At 47.4% G+C, this 17596-nt stretch overlaps 1 protein-coding gene across 6 annotated transcripts in view; it reads right to left on the bottom strand.

Annotated features, from left to right (window-relative positions):
- Window positions 1–1060: 1060 nt before the first annotated feature.
- Window positions 1061–17596, bottom strand: part of FDFT1 (farnesyl-diphosphate farnesyltransferase 1) — a 63453-nt gene continuing 46917 nt past the window's right edge. For 5 of the 6 annotated variants that reach the window (XM_059071041.2, XM_067040016.1, XM_067040017.1 and 2 more), the window contains 4 exons: window positions 16507–16698; window positions 10015–10191; window positions 8734–8886; window positions 1061–1934 (listed from right to left, as the gene is read on the bottom strand). In XM_059071041.2, coding sequence (XP_058927024.1) covers window positions 1713–1934; window positions 8734–8886; window positions 10015–10191; window positions 16507–16698 — 744 coding nt within the window. In that variant the 3' untranslated portion in view covers window positions 1061–1712. Of the gene's footprint in view, window positions 1935–8133; window positions 8359–8583; window positions 8887–10014; window positions 10192–16506; window positions 16699–17596 lie in introns of those variants that run through there. The other variant, XM_067040015.1, reaches the window with a different exon arrangement.

Raw genomic sequence — 17596 nt, 5'->3', positions numbered from 1 at the left:
AAAATGTTCTTCCAAAGGAGTGGGCATGCGAGCTAAGACCTTTATAAGCTTTACAGCTGGGAGGGACCTAAAAGATCATACAAACCACCAGAGAAGCTCAGATAGTCCCACAGCCCACGGCTGAGCCAGGAGAGAAGCTTCCAACACATCCACCTCAAACCAAGACTCACTCTGCCGGGTTGTCCCGTGTCCTACGTGAACTGCAGCAGAACTAATAGATTTTCAACACACAAATCTTAACACTTACCTTGGAATCGCAAACCAAGTTTTGATGCTTAAATTACTCACTGCTGAGTCTGGCTTAGAGCTGTGCTCTAAGTGGTAAGTGACTTTGGCTTCAATGTGGTGACTGGTTCATCCAGGACTGAGTCTCAAATGAACCAACAGAGTCCATGGTCAGACGGCAGCAGCAGCCCACACGAGGAGAACCGGTGTGGGTACGTGTGTCACAGTGCAAACCCAACGTTATTGCTGGAACAGCTCCTTCAGTGCCTAAGCCACAACGCAGAGAGCTGCAACAAAAGAGGACTGACCATACACTACACGCCAAGAGCACGGCTTCGGGACGGTACTGTACGCCCTGCGACAGGGATGCTCGGCCCGAGGGGCTTTTTCCAAACACCCCCTCTGAGCTGAGACTCTCAGGGAGTCACACTGGGTGGGCACAGCGCACACCTCGGTGAGGCTGGGGGAGGAGGGAGGTGGGCCACCGTGCTGGGGGGGACTGGGCTAAGTGCCACTTGGCTTTCAAGCCAATCACCTGGAAACCTCTTCTGCCTTCCTTGAGAAACAAACAGAAAAAAACCCCGAAGCTGAAAATACCCTCCGAATGCAATAAAACTTCTGAATGCAGCTAAGAGCATTAGCTAAAAGTAGAGCAGGCTGGCGGAGGTGCCGCCCTTGCTCCCTTCCCAGCAGGCAGAGCGCAGGGTGGGGAGGCTGGGCCCCTGCTTCCCGGTGGCAGCAGTGGCCACCGTCCCTCAACCAGTGACTCCAACCTGGAGTTCCGTACCTGCCACGCGCATCCAGGCTGCCAGTGAACTGCCCTTGACAAATGCCGAGTAGTTCAGTTCTTTATTATAAAAATCTCAAAAACGTCAGCCTTAGCTGGAAACCAACCTGCTGCGATAGGACCAAAGGCAACCCTGAACCTAAACCCCCTGTAAACGAGGAGGTGACGCTAACCGCACCCAGGAGTCACTTCCTGGCCTTCACGCGCAGAGGACGGTGTGCGTCCCTCAGGAGACGCAGGAGTACTCCTAGAGCTCTAAACGCTCGCATCTACCGCGCCCAAGTCCACTGAAGAAAACAAAAGGAGAGAACAGGGCAGAAAGAAAATGCACTTCACTCTGCTAGGGTAGGTATTCAAAGGCTGCTTCAAATTAAATGCATTTAGTCATAACTCTAGCCCGTCTTCACATTAAGTATGATCTCTCTGCAGGCCCGAAGCAGCCCTGACTGACCCACAGCAGAGGACGCTCAGCCCTCAGGCACCCCGCCCAGGTGGGCACAGGTGAACACAGGCGGCCGAGGCTGAAGCGTCCTTTCCCTTTCATCCTACCTTCACCACATGTCACGGTTTCTAAAGGTCCAGGTCCACAGAGTTCTTTGAGGGATTAAAGCAGGAGGGAAAAAGGGGGGAAGCCCACATCCATCCCTGCAGAGAAGGTCAGCCCGCTCCCCAGGGTGTTTGGTCTCCCGGCCCAGCCCAGTCAGGGCTCTCCGGTCTGCGCGTACTCCTCTGTGACCTGGGACAGGGCGCTCAGGTACTGCCAACTCAGCGCCGCCAGGAGCATGAACAATGACAGGTAAATGGGTGAGCAGTGGCTCCGGGAGAGGAGCTGACAGTTGGGAAGGCTCTGCGTCCTGACCGTGGAGATGATCTGCCTCGTTTTAGTAGAACATGGGTCGGAGTTGGGGATTCTGTGATAAATCTGTGGAAGGAAGAGAAGAGAAGAGTAAGCCCCAGGAACTTTATAAACATCTGCGTTCACTTCTTACTACAACCCGAAACAGCCAGGCATTTTATGCCCATTTTACCAATGAGAAAAACTGAGGCTCAGAGAACACAAGTAATAACCCAAAGTCACTCCACTAACAAGGCAGGATGTCAGCGGGGCCCGTGTGACCCCGCGGGCCATCCCGGAGCAGCGGGGTGGCCCCCCAGAGCCCCACCCTCGGAACCTCGCAGAGCCAGTGACGTCCACGTTGCTTGCTGAGGCCACAGCAGAGCCACACGGAGGAGGGAAACACACTGCACAGACCGGGCACGGGCACTCAGGAGAAGGCGATGGACTCAGGTGTGCACAGCAGGCAAGAACGAAGCAGGACCCCCGAGAGTCACCCTGGAGGCCTCCCCGTCCCTGCACAGCCTCCCCTCCCAAGGCTCCAGAATCCCTGCTGAACCCAGGCCTCCTCCCCACGCCTGCAAATGCTGTTTCTGCTTAGGTTAGGCTCTCCCATCGGAGCTTTAGCAGCCTCCAAATCGAGCTCCTGCCTCTGTGCTCGAACCCTAAAATCCACTCATCTGCCCCACCACGCCGTCACCAAAGAGACCTACAACCCCTTCTGCGTGACAGCCTCGGGGGCTTCGTGTCCGCGGCCGGGAAAGGCCTGAGCTCCCGAGGGGGCCCCTGGCCCTGCCCAGGCCCCCCGCGCAGGCCACTAAAGCTGCCTGTGACCGTCTACCGCGTGCGGTGCTGCTGCTCCGGTCCCTCCGCCTCCACGCCATTCCCCCTGCGCCGGGGACGCCCCTCCCAGGTGCCGTCGCCGGGCCGAGTCCCGCCTCCACCCAAGTCTCAGCCTGCGTAGCGGTCTTCTATGGCACCCGCCACGAATGCCCAGGTCGGGCCGAGGGCCCCCTCGGGCATATACTCTCCCCGTCGCCCACGCCAGGCCAGCATCCGCGCGTCTCCCTAAATGGACCGAAGGCCTGAAGACACCGCAGCTTCCTTGCCTGTCCGTCTCCAGCTCAGCCCTGTGCCCGGCACACAGCAGGCCCTCGATCAACCAACCGACCCAGAGGTCACTGAGGTGGGACGCAATGGGGACCCGAGCGCAGACGGAGGCAAAGCGGATGAAGAGGACGGAGCAGGCATCTACAAAATTACCTGCAATTTTTCCACTACACAACGGGTATGTTTTTCCCACAAACGTTCTCTTATAGTCTTGCCCCCCCTCACCCCAAAAAGCACAGCTACAATTTAATATAGCGAGAAATAAAAGGCCACGCTGACAGGAATACGCCAATGACATCTAACGCGATGCTACGGAGCACAGCTACAGAGAGAAGACCACACGGGGATAAAACTATAATTTCTTCTCAGAAATTTTAGATGATGGAATTATGCTTATAAAAATAGGCAAAATAAAAATAAATCAAAATTCCCTTACATTATTCCCCCTCGCTTTGTCCTTAGAAGCCTATACATATAAACGTACAAACCGTCACATATTAATACATACATTAATGTAATAATGACATACTGGTGTAGTTCCTTTTATACCTCTTGCTACGCCCATATAAGCCTCTACACAAACACAAAACGTCACAGGGATGTAGTATATATTATACGTACTATATATGATTATACAGGATGTACAAATATATATGATTCTATATCATCCATATCAAATTATACATACACACAATTTTATTTAAAAATTAGATTACAAACATACTGTTCTATAATTTGACTTGCTTCACTCACACGATTTTTTATGGTCATTTTAAAATGCTAGAACCCACAAAATACTGTCATTCTTTTTTTAAACACAAGCTGCATAGTATGAATGTACTACAACTTAATTCATTCCCAACACGGCATGAGGACAAAATGCTCCAATAAGCACTGCTGCACACTTTCTGGTTATTTTATGTAGGTAAAGTTCTAGAAGTGCTCGGTCAGAGGGTAACGCACACACAACTGTGACAAGTGTGAAAGCATAACCAGAACAGCCAGGCCGTGGAGATTCCTGAGGTGGGTCAGGGAGAACAGAGGATGACATGCAACAGCCTCCAGGCTACCTGGATTCCACGATTAGGTGAAAGGTGATGTCATCAGACAACAAAAGAAGTTAACGACCAAGGCCAGAGCTGGAGCCATCAGGTCAGGCGTGAGGAACCGTGGGGGGGGAGAGGAAGCCGCCCAGGAAATGCCAGCACCAGGAGCCAGAGGACAAAGGAGCAGGCAGAGGAGTAAGAGGCTGAACTGGGGTCAAGTATCACAGAAGCCAAAAAAGGAAAGGGCTTCAAGGGGAGAGACCCACAGTGTCAAATGATACAGTGGGATCAGCGAAGAGTAAAGAAAGCGCTCGTGAGATTTGTGCGCTGGTTGGGGGTGGGGGTGGGGTCATCAAATCACTTCGGTAAGAAAAGTTCTAATGACAAAGGTAGGAAACAAAAGTTACAATGAAGTAGGCTGAGAAAAAAAGGCAATCAATAACATTACGGACACCTGCCCTGGGACTTCCCTGGTGGTGCAGTGGTTAATACTCTTCGCTCCCAATGCAGGGGGCCCGGGTTCAATACCTGGTCCAGGAACTAGATCCCACATGCACACCACAACTAAGGGGCCCTTGAGCCGCAACTAAGGAGCCCACCTGCTGCAACTAAGACCCAACGCAACCAATTAAATAAATAAATATATATATATTTTTTTAAAAAAGGAAGCCCACTACCTGCCCTTTCAAGAAGCTCAGCCGTGAAGGAGAGGAGAGAGAGCGGGGAGGCAGAGAGCTGAAGCCCAGGAGGAGTTAGGATGTGCCCGCTGCCTGCAGGGACTGACCTGAGTGCAGATATACACCGAGAGGCAGGGGCGGGGGAGAAAGGTGGAGGAGCTCAGGCAAGAGGGCAGGAGGGAAAGAGTGCTTAGATGGGGGTCAGGACACAGACAGAAGTGCAGCGAGTTCAGACATCCAATCCCGAGTTCACAGCATCTAATCCCGAGTTCACAGCATCCAATCCTGAGTTCACAGCATTCAATTCCGTACTTGCTCACAGGGTTAAATGCCCAGTTGGCTGAGAACGAGGTGGGGAGCTAGAGCCGCGCTCTTCAAACGGTGTTCACAGGCGCCACCTGGGCATCCTGCTATGGGCACATTCTGACTCTAGGACTGAAACGCTCACACGCCGGCAGGGGACGCAGAAGCTGGGAGGAGGGCCACACTCTGAGTCACAAGGACCCACAGGGACTGAGAGTACGGCGCCCCTCTAGACCGACCACAGCCAAACGGGAAGCTCCACCTGCTTGAAAAAGTTGGCCCTTGCCCAGGAATCATCTTTGGCAGAGAAGGAAGTAAAAGTTTCTGGCTGTTTGCCTGAACATTTGTTTCTGCCCCAGAATAGCTGGTTGAGCTTCTCACCAGCTGCCAGATAGCCAGACTGGTCTCCAGCTGAGGCTGCTACAGAGGATGAGGGCCAGAGGAGCAGCTCCCCTGCTCAGAGGACCCGGGCCCCGCTCCACCTCGTCCTTCACACCTTAGAGCTGCGAGAGGAGAACTCTGAAGTCCCCTGCAGGTGCGTTACTGCAACAACCAGGGACCTGAGGGGGAAAATGTCTTCCCGTCTTCCTGAAAAGGACAGACGTGCTCAGTGAGGAGGTCCACAGGAGTAGAGTTAACGTCTGGCCACCAGCAAAATGCCTGACAACTTGTGGACTTCATACAAAAAGTCTTCATTTGAAATTGTACTGACAAAATGTCCTTGGGCTCCCTTGGTGGTGCAGTGGTTGAGAATCGGCCTGCCAATGCAGGGGACACGGGTTCGAGCCCTGGTCCGGGAAGATCCCACATGCCACGGAGCAACTGGGCCCGTGCACCACAAGTACTGAGCCTGCGCTCTAGAGCCCGCGAGCCACAACTACTGAAGCCCGTGCTCCGCAACAAGAGAAGCCACCACAATGAGAAGCCCGCGCACCGCAATGAAGAGTAGCCCCTGCTCTCCATGACTAGAGAAAGCCCACGCGCAACAACGAAGACCCAATGCAGCCAAAAAAAAAAAAAAAAAAAATGTCCTTAAGGCTGATATTAAAACCATTATCACATTCTATTACTTGAGACTTAGAAATTTTCAGTTTTTTGAGTCAAATCATAGTATTTCCTCCAAAATACCCTGAGTTTCACTAGAGTAGTTTTATAGACTTTTAAAAAAATATTCATTTATTTATTTGGCTGCGCCGGGTCTTAGCTGTGGCACACGGGATCTTCATTGCCACGTGTGGGATCTTCGCTGCGGCATGCAGGATCTTTAGTTGCAGCATGCGTGTGGGATCTAGTTCCCTGACCAGGGATCGAACCCAGGCCCCCTGCATTGGGACCGTGGAGTCTTAACCACTGGACCACCAGGGAAGTTCCTAGAGTAATTTTAAACAAAATAATTCATGCCCTAAATCAGAGGTCAGCAAACTTTTCCTTAAAGGTCCAAGAAAGTATTTTCAGCTTTGTGGGGCCCCTCTGTTACAGCCCCTCAGCTCTGCTGCTGTAGAGCCCTGAGAAGCCACGGACAATACAGAAGCAAATGGGCATGGCTATGTCCTAATAAAAAGGCAAGGCATTTACAAAATCAGGGGGTCAGCCAGCCCTGCTCTAAATCCAACTGTGAATCACAACTGTAGTCTGCCCAGCCCTGCCCTAAATCAAACTGTGAATCACAACTAGATTTAATTCCAGTAGTTAAAGAAAATACCTAATAAAATCTGACGTTTAATATAGTAATGGAACTGCCTACCAGTTTTTAAAACATTTTCTAAAATCAGTGATCAGAATAAAACTGCAAAACTAAAATATTCTCTGAACTACAAACCATATAGAATGTTTCTAATTTACATAAAATGGAGAAACAGTGCCTAAAAAAGGCACTATTCAGTTTAGAAAGGGTAATTCAAGCCCTTTGAATCGTGGTGAACAGTGTAGGCTCTGAAGTCAGCCAGACCTGGGTCCAAATTCTGGCCCCAGCCATGGGGTTAGGGCCTCAAATTTCCTTGACAGTAATAGTATCCACTTATTTGGCTGCTATGCCAGGCACAGAGTACGCCCCAAATAAGTGCTGGCTAAATAGTGAACTCCAATTTCCCAAGTCTCGTCAGTAGCAGTTTTTTGGTCAATGGCTGAACATACTCATCTAGTCAGTAAAAGAACGTTAGGATTTTTAAAAAATCTGATTTTTCTCTTATACCTTCTATAGGTGCCTCGGGCAGAAATGCTGAGGTGCAAAACTTGGCAGGTGCAAGACAGGGAGGAAATACAAGGAGTAGGTGCAATACGCAGTGGAAATCAGAGGCAAGAGCTGTTTGGTAGAATTCTGTTTCGATGAAACTGCTGTTACAAATCTCACCCCTGTCAAAGCATAATCCGGGGACTGGAAGGATCAGAAAACTAGAGGCAGCAGTGATCTGCGGGGAGGGAGATCTTACGCTTTCATCTCCGTCCGCAGTATGTCAATCTTCAGTAAGAACCAACCTAAGGGTCTCAGGTGTCTACGCACCAGATGGCAGTAGCCACTCACACCCCAGCGAGACAATCAAAACTGCCTCCACACGTTGCCGAGTCTCCCCTAGGGAGGGGGAAGCCAAATCACCTCCATTTGAGAAGCCCTGCTCCAGGGCGTGCGTGGCGAGCAGAGTTCTAGCCTCTAAGAAAAAGTTCTTTTGAACCAAGTCATGAATTACACCCTCCAGAGTTGGAGATTTGACTAGAACAAGCACGTTCTGTTTTAAAGGATGGTTTGGGCATCTGAAATGAGATCTGCATGAGAAAATTTAGAAATAGTTGCAGCTTGATGGTTTTCCTTTGCTAAATTCCCCACGATGGTTTGTCAGATGACTTCCCTGCCATACTGGAAGGTACTGGACCGGGTATCGGGAGTGTGGACAGGGGTCCCGGATCCACTCAGTCAGATGCTGCGTCAGCAGCCACAGCCTCGGCTTCACACGCCTCAGCCGTGAGACAAGAAGCCTGGCTGGCCTCTAACTTCATCTTCCAGCTCAAAAAATATGATTCTCCTGGGAGCTCCATCCTAAGGCCTGGCTTCCCTTATCCCCTCCGACCAGGGAACTGGGCAGCTCGCAACACTCGGCACTCTGTGCCTATTCTTCCAAATAAAGGACACCAACCCGTCCAACACCAATGCTGTAACACGGCGAGTTAAGATCACGTTATACACGAATATGAAAGGTATACACAGTGTGGTATTATTAAATGAAGGCTCACCTCCTCCATGTCCTGGTGTATTATGTCCGAATGTGAAAGGTTTACACAGTGTGACGTTATTAAATGAAGGCCCACCTCCGCCATGTCCCGGTGTATTATGTCCGAATATGAAGGGTTTACACAGTGTGACGTTATTAAAGGAAGGCGCACCTCCGCCATGTCCCGGTGTATTATGTCCGAATATGAAGGGTTTACACAGTGTGACGTTATTAAAGGAAGGCCCACCTCCGGCATGTCCTGGTGTATTACGTCCGAATGTGCAAGGTTTACACAGAGTGACGTTACTGAAGGAAGGCCCACCTCCTCCATGTCCTGGTGTATTATGTCCGAATGTGAAAGGTTTACACAGAGTGACGTTACTGAAGGAAGGCCCACCTCCTCCATGTCCTGGTGTATTACGTCCGAATGTGCAAGGTTTACACAGAGTGACGTTACTGAAGGAAGGCCCACCTCCTCCATGTCCTGGTGTATTATGTCCGAATGTGAAAGGTTTACACAGTGTGGTGTTATTAAAGGAAGGCCCACCTCGTCCATGTACTGGTGTATTATGGCTTTTACAGCTGGCATGTTGGTGGCATCCATCATCAGGGTGACTGCTTGCCCTTTCCTTATCTTCACCACCCGTTTGAATACCTGGTGATTATTATAACAGGCAGCCAAAGTGGCAATGGCCATGACCTGCAGATAATGAGAAAGAGAGAGAGGACACTAATTCATCTCATTTCATGAAAAGAAGTGAGAAAGTGCACTGCAAGCCATCATCATGAGGAGGGAAGAGAACCTTCAGGAAAAAGTGCCAAAGGGCTAAGACGCAACTAACCGAGAGAAGATACCCGTAAAGAATGCATGTCAAGACTTCTCCCTGTCCCATGTTTCCCTTTCTTAGCTAAACACAGAATCAAGTGCCCTTTGCAGTCTTGTGTAATTCTATAATTTAGTCACAATAGTTCCTTTTTATTTGGAAAAAACAGACATAAGCCAATGTAACATTTTCCATGCTGGGGCAATGGATTATGAGATCTGAAAAATAGATCTTCCAGAATAGTATCTGGCAAGTTTTTTCTATTTTGTTTTTTCTCCCTATTTTTCCTACAATGAACATAATCATTATACATTAAAAAAAAAAAAGTAGCATGGGGGTGGCAGGGGACAGAAGAAAGGGGGCCGTGTAGTTCCCCATGCTCCAAGGTAAATTATTTCTAGGACAGACGGAAACGTAAGTCTGGCATAAAGAGTTTATTTAGTTCCATCAACTGGTCAGATTGGTCATTAGAACAAGACGAAACCAAGTTTCCAAATCAGTTAAATCTTATAATTTTCTTCATTTTATTTGAGTTAAAAACGTAAATAACTGGTAAAGGCATTTAAAAAGTATAAGCTCCTAAGTCCACAGGACCCGGTTCTGTTATCCCAAGATCTAGGAAAAGGACAGCCAAAATTAGGTGCTTAAATAAGACTTTTTAGTAACAGCTTCACCTGTGTTTCACCCAGCACTCCTCATAAATCTGCCTCAAAGCCCTAGATTTAATTGTGAGGATAAGCATCAAACTAACTCGTTTAGAAAAAAAAGGGTTCTAGAAGGTTCTGGAAAGAAGCAGGCTTAACCTCAAGGCTGACCTGAGTGGGATGGCCATGGGGCAGAGGGGAGGGAGGTGTTGTGAACGTGCCTGCCCCTGGCAGAAGAAAATACACGAGTCATTTTTTTGAGGAGCCACATTCCTGAATACAGAGACCAAAACAGCACACGCATTCTAGGCATGTCATCCCCAGCACCCCACCCCACCCCTCGGCCTCCCCGATACACACCTGTGGAATAGCACAGAAGTTGAATATGCTCTGGTTTCTCAGTCGTGAAAGGTAAGTGATGACGTCAGGGATGTGGTGCAGTGTGCTGGCTATGAGCTCATTCAGGCACTGCACGGCCAAGTCCACGTTCTCTGGCTTGGCAAAGTCACCCAGCTTGTTCACATACTTGCTCCAAGCCTAGGCGGATAGGAAGATCGAAAGACAAGTCAGCACATACACAGGGAAACAGCGTACAAGTCACATGAAAGGGTCTTTGTGTATAAGAACTATGATATACAAAGCCTTTCTTAGCTGCTGCCTGGTCTTTCACCAAGACCAAGTCCGTTTTAACCTCTATGCAATGTCTATTATGACTACAATCAAGATCTAATCATAATCAAGAGTAAGTTAAGTATTTGGGAAAGTGTCCCTTTGGGACAATTAGTGCAGCATGTACTAAGCAATACTTTGATGACCTCAGGCCAAAGAGGCCTCCTGTTATTTGCAAGGCATTGGTCTGTTCCTGAAAAAACAACCAGCTACAACAAAATCAGCTACAACAGCACTGCAAGCTAAACATTAAACATTCTCAAGATGGCCAAGGTCTCAAAATCATTAACGATTAACATTACATTCCCAGTTCTGATAAAAACACTGTTGAACAAGCATTATCTGGGAAAATGAACCGAGTCTCTACTGTAAGAACATTACCTCCTTGACCTGAAAATGAAATAACAGCCTCAACCCCAACAACAGAATTGGTCTGATGATCTTTAATAGTATTTAGAGGATTCTCTGAAGCTAGCAAATAATTTACTTTTATCCTTGGGTATTCTTAAGCTTCCTAAAGAATAACGCTTACTGTAACTTTATACAACTCCCCAAAATAAACGACTAGGCCTAAAAGGACTAAGAGATTCTATGGTAAGTCACATTTGCTATCCATTCTTAATTTGCACCTAAACCCACTCAGACTGCTGGTACTAGATTGTCCTGCAGAACCTGGAGAAAAACGTTAATGAGCGCCTACGTATCCACCCACCAGCTTCAACAGTTACTGACACTTGGCCAATCTTGTTCCAGCTATATGGCCCCGGCCCCAAAATTATTTCAAATTAAAGCCCTAATATACCATTTTACCCACAAATACTTCATTATGAATATCTAAAAGACTAGGAACCTTTCCTGTACATATATCTTATCACAACTAAAAGTTAATGATAAATATTTACTAGAAATTATCCAATTAGCAGTCATACTATCCCACTAATTTTTTTCCACTTGGTTTCTTCCAGTAAGTACATAAACAAGATTCATATGTTGCATCTGGTTGATGTCACATAGGTCTTGCTGCTCAGTTTTTATTTCACCCCTCAATGTGGGCCCAATCCTGGAAGAGAATCCTGACCGGTCTGTGTCCACGCCCAGTTCAAGGGGGCCAATGCACTCCAGCTCCTCCAGGCTTTCCCATGGCCCCCGTGGACTCGCCCACAGCCAGAGAAGGAACACCCATTGCTGTTTCGCCTGCTCTACTCAAATGGGTCCATTCCACTGTCCACTCCGGCTCTCGGGTCTGAGACACCCTGCAGCCGCAGCTTTGTCCTGCACAGGTTTTGCAGGTTTTGTTTTCAGAGCTGGTGTTTTGTCTGCACCCATCTGTGTTTTGGAGCTCCTGGGGATGTTTTGTCACTTGTGTTTCTGGACATGCTATCCATTGTTTTGGATACATCTGTTTCAGTTTTTTGGTTGAGGTGGGTTTTTTTGGTGAGAATTTGGGAAAATCCAAACTCTATGATGCCACCACCATCAGTTTTGCAAAATCCAAAATTCCAGCTAATAAATGCAGAAAGGATGACAGAATTAAGATAGCACCATTTAGCATCTCCACTGATAATGGATCTAGGCAGTGACCACCAAGGAGGAGAAAAAGAACCCATAACGTATATGGAAAAGAAAAGTAAGTTATCATTAGATTTTCAACAGCCAGTCTGAAAGCAGGACAACATGGAGTAACACATTTAAGAAACTCGAAAATGTGAGCTAAAAACTTTATATCCAGAAAAAGTGACCTTGAAGTATAAAGGACAAACTATTACCAACATGTATAAACACAGGGAAGTAATGTTCTTTTTTTTTCTTCAAAATTCATAAATATTAATGGACTTCCCTGGTGGCGCAGTGGTTAAGAATCCACCTGCCAATGCAGGGAACACGGGTTCAAGCCCCGGTCCAAGAAGATCCCACATGCCACGGAGCAACTAAGCCCGTGCGCCACAACTACTGAGCCTGCGCTCTAAACCCCACAAGCCACAACTTTCTCTAGTTGCAGTGAGTGGAAGCTACTCTTTGTTGCAGTGTGTGGGAGTCTCATTGTGGTGGCTTCTCTTGTTGTGGAGCATGGGCTCTAGGCACGCAGTCTTCAGTAGTTGGGGCTCATGGAATTCAGCAGTTGTGGCTCGCAGGCTTCATTAGCTGTGGCTCACGGGCTCTAGAGCACAGGCTCAGTAGTTGTGGCGCTCGGGCTTAGTTGCTCCATAGCATGTGGGATCTTCCCAGACCAGGGCTCGAACCTGTGTCCCCTGCACTGGCGGGCGGATTCTTAACCACTGCACCACCAGGGGAGTCCAGTCTTAATGGCTATCTGACCTGACAATTTAGATATGAATACAATATAAAAATAGGAAATTAGCTATCATATGGGAAAACATATTTTCAACTGTGTTCAGTAGTCACGCGTGGTAGCAGTAGCACTAGTCACTATTCAGAGACTGAGGTGATGTGTAATTACATCTGTAATGCGAGAAAAAAGCAAATGAGTCATTATGGGATATACTACTTCTATCATCTCCTATTTTCTTTGAGAAATAATGACTGTGGATGAGGAAGAGGTAGAGATATAATACAGAAGAGACTATGTAACAGTCCTGAGTTTAAATTGGAAATACCAATATAAACTACAAGGTAAATATTTTAGATTTAAAACTAAATATATACGACGACTGTTCCGAGAGCAATGACCACCCCGAGTGCCCAAGTGTGGTCTGGAAGCACCATTTCCCATGAACAGAAAGCTTAGGCTTCTTGAAGAGCTGGATGAGTCCAAATCCCAGTCAAAAAATGTACAAGATGAGCTTGGAACATCTTGACATACCAAACGGCAAGGCAGCTATCACAGACTATTAGGGTCCCATCAAGGGGACTCAGGAGCCACTTGAACCTCTTTCTACAATACAACTCTTAGTAGATGGAGCTTGAATTTTCTAAGAGAAACGATATCATGAGTTCATACTGATATTTCCAATCCAGTTTAGGATCACTGGAGTTTTCCCTTAACTTCAGTGTTTTCTATCTTTGCAACTTTTATTTTAGACTGAAAATCTTGCTTCCTAATGATATGAACAAAATTACTATTTATGCTGTAAAGTTTCTATAATAGTTTCAATATTAATATTATTATTATTTTGTGTGGGGGGGGGCGGTACGCGGGCCTCTCACTGTTGTGGCCTCTCCCATTGCGGAGCACGGGCTCCGGACGCGCAGGCGCAGCGGCCATGGCTCACGGGCCCAGCCGCTCCGCGGCACGTGGGATCCTCCCGGACCGGGGCACGAACCCCGCGTCCCCTGCATCGGCAGGCGGACTCTTGACCACTGCGCCACCAGGGAAGCCTCAATATTAATATTATTATTCACAATATAATTACTGAAAAGTTTATTCCTTTCTGGTTTATCCTTCCATTTGAACTACACATACTGTTAATTAAGCACCTTGCTTTTTTCACTTAGTAATATAACCTGGAGCTCACTCCACAGTAGGATCGATCTTTTGGTGCTCCACTGCATGGATAGACCGTAGTTCATTCACTCCATCCCGTATGGACAGACATCTGAGTCGTTTATAAACTGTAACTATTACAAACAATGGCTGCGGTCAGTAACCTCCCACAGCCGTCAATGGCCAAGCTTACGCTTACCACCCACTTCCCCAGCATGGCTTACGGCTTATCAAACTTCCGACATTTTGCCAATCCAACGCAGGAAATGGTATCTCAGGACTGTTTTTCGTTGTTAAGCTGCCTGAACTGACATTTACTAAGCACTCTGTGCTAGAAGTTTTTCTCATTTTATTCACACCACTGCCTGGTGGTATTAACTATTCTATTTCACAGAAGAGTGAGGAGTGATGCACGTGCAGGGGTGCAGAGCCTCGTCTGAAAGGCGGTGTGGTTTCCTGGACAGGCACCGGGCTGAGACCCAGGAGACAGACGCTCCCCTTCTGGGAGTCCTGAGACAAGCCGCTTCCCTTCTCTGAGCCTTGGTGTCGCTTTCTAGACCTCACTGCACACCAGTCACCTGGGAGGCTTGAAAACCTATGATGTCTGAGGTCAGGGGAGGTTTAATGTGAATTTCACCCATCAGGAGTAAGGTTGATCACCTTCCCAGATGTTTAAGGATCATTTGCATCTTTCTGTGAACTACCTGTTCTTATCCCTTTACCCATTTTTTCTGTGCAGTTGGTCTTTTACTTAACTTTCGGCAGTTCTTTTAATATTAGGAATATTAACTCTTTATCTGTAGTATAAATTCCAAACATCTTTTCCACCTTCTCACCTGCCTTTTTTTTTTTTTTTACCTTAAAAGCACTTGGTTCTAGGAAACTTTTTTTTTTTAAGACGTTGGGGGTAGGAGTTAATTAATTTATTTTTGCTGTGTTGGGTCTTCATTTCTGTGCGAAGGCTTTCTCTAGTTGTGGCAAGTGGGGGCCACTCTTCATCGCGGTGAACTGGCCTCTCACTATCGTGGCCTCTCTTGTTGCGGAGCACAGGCTCCAGACGCACAGGCTCAGTAGTTGTGGCTCACAGGCCTAGATGCTCTGTGGCATGTGGGATCCTCCCAGACCAGGGCTCGAACCCGTGTCCCCTGCATTGGCAGGCAGATTCTCAACCACCGTGCCACCAGGGAAGCCCCATTTTTTTTAAATCTTTTTTTTAAAATAAATAAATGTATTTATTTATTTTTGGCTGCACTGGGTCTTCACTGCTATGCATGGGCTTTCTCTAGTTGCAGCAAGCAGGGGCTACTCTTCATTGCGTGCATGGGCTTCTCATTGTGGAGCATGGGCTGTAGGCACGTGGGCTTCAGTAGTTGTGGCACGCAGGCTCAGTAGTTGCGGCTCGTGGGCTCTAGAGCGCAGCCTCAGTAGTTGTGGCGCATGGGCTTAGTTGCTCTGCTGCATGTGGGATTTTCCTGGACCAGGGCTCGAACCCATGTCCCCTGCACGGGCAGGCGGATTCGTAACCACTGCGCCACCAGCGAAGTCCCTAGGATACCATTTGATGGATTAAAACAAAAGGTAAATGCTGGAGTAAAATCAGGAAATAGTCCTAAGATTTCCTGGCTTTCCTTCTGAATAAAATCAATGTCAAAGCCCTTCCTTTCCCTGTCCATTTTATTTATTTATTTTTTTGTGGTACGCGGGCCTCTCACTGTTGTGGCCTCTCCCGTTGCGGAGCACAGGCTCCGGACGCACAGGCTCAGCGGCCATGGCTCACGGGCCCAGCCACTCCGCGGCATGTGGGATCTTCCCGGACCGGGGCAAGAACCCGTGTCCCCTGCATCGGCAGGCGGATTCTCAACCACTGCGCCACCAGGGAAGTCCCCCTGTCCATTTTAAATTAAGTCAAAGATCCACTCTTGTCTCTGATAATGAACATCTGTAGTGGGTGCCCATCTGGTGCCCCTTCTTGCCACCGAGTCCTTCCTTCTTTTCTTTTTTTAAAAAATTTTATTTATTTATTTATTTTGGCTGCATTGGGTCTTTGCTGCTGCTCACAGGTTTTTCTCTAGTTGTGGTGAGCGGGGGCTACTCTTTGTTGAGGTGCACGGGCTTCTCATCACGGTGGCTTCTCTTGTTGTGGAGCAGGGGCTCTAGGCACGCGGGCTTCAGTAGTTGCAGCACGCAGGCTCAGTAGTTGCAGCTCGTGGGCTCTAAAGCACAGGCTCAGTAGTTGTGGCGCACGGGCTTAGGTGCACCACAACATGTGGGATCTTCCTGGACCAGGGCACGAACCCGTGTCCCCTGCATTGGCAGGCAGATTCTTAACCACTGCGCCACCAGGGAAGTCCGAGTCCTTCCTTCTTGGAGGAAATCCATTCTACATGTGTGGGCAGACATACTCCAGGTGTAGACCAAGTGCTCAACGCTCTGGCTACTAAATGATTAAGGGACAGGCACAGGAACCAACGCTATGAGTGAGTCATGGGACGTTATACCCACCAGTGGACAAAGCCTGTCCAACAGGTAGAAAGGGGACAAAGCCTTATTACATAGTCTGAATCCCTGGATGCAGCCCGTCCCCCTGAAGCAAACTAAATCCTAATCTAGTCTACACCATCTCCTATGCTGTCTAAGGGCGCTTGATTTGTGTTTCTGTCACTTGCAACCAAAAGGGTTTAATGTTTTGTTGTCAGAGAGCATTCAAAATTATTTCTCCCCAAATCCCCTGAACCTATTACCTCTTGAGGCCAAAACTCTCTTCCTTCTCGCTGGTCTTCCAGATAATCACGGATGATGTTTGTTTTCTGCAGAAACAGGCCCATAGAGTTGGCAAGCTCTGTGTCTTCGCCAATTAAGGGATCTTCTAACTCTGAGGCCGAGAAGAGTCGAGAAAGGCCAATTCCCACCAGCCCAGCAACATAGTGACAGTACTGTAAAAGATGATTTTTAAAGTACTTTAATAATGAAACTTTTACTAAAACAGAAATGCCAGAGATCGTTAGCTACAAAAAACCAGGTTCCAAAAAGAATGTAAAAGATCTCATTTCGTTTAAAAAAACCACATTATACACCATGTACGTGTAAGGAGTAAAAAACATTCCAAGAAGGATGTGCACAAAAGATTTAACAGAAGTGATCTCTGGCTCATGTGATGTTTCCATTTTTTTGATTTAATTTTTTTTTTAACTATATTTTCTATATCTGTACCATGCACATGCACTGCTTCTAGAATAAAAGGTTACTGAAAAAATAAACTAGTAAACTTTTTGATATCCCAATTTGGGAGTGAAGGCCATGAGGGAATAAGGAATATTCTAACAGAAACTAGAATACTAAGGATTTAATCTTGAAGACATTTTAAGATCTTGCAGTGTCTCAAATTCCTCATTAAGTAAAAGAACATAGTGGTAGTACTTTGTTTTTTTACATTAACAAGGATTTGTTTTATTTATTTTTTAAACATACTTTCCTAAGTTATTCGCTCCTTTTTTTTTTTTACATTTTTAATTATTTATTTAGGCTGTGCTGGGTCTTAGGTGCGACACTTGGGATCTTAAGTTGTGGCATGCAGGATCTTTGGTTGAGGCATGCAGACTTCTTAGTTGCAGCACGCATGTGGGATCTAGCTCCTTACCAGAGTTCGAACCCAGGTCTCCTGCAGTGGGAGCATGGAGTCTTACCCACTGGACTGCCAGGGAAGTCCTTAAGGATGTGTTTTAAGCTGCGTATTCGGTCCTCACAGACATCTTCTGGGGCACAGTCAATAATTATCACCATCGTGCAGATGCAGAAACTGAGGCACAGAGACGTCACTAAACGTGCACAAGA

This window comes from Kogia breviceps, chromosome 8 (genome assembly GCF_026419965.1).
Source record: "Kogia breviceps isolate mKogBre1 chromosome 8, mKogBre1 haplotype 1, whole genome shotgun sequence".
Taxonomy (NCBI): Eukaryota; Metazoa; Chordata; class Mammalia; order Artiodactyla; family Physeteridae; genus Kogia; species Kogia breviceps.
The sequence above is the reverse complement of the archived record's forward strand: the minus strand, read 5'-3'. Positions and strand labels throughout refer to the sequence as shown.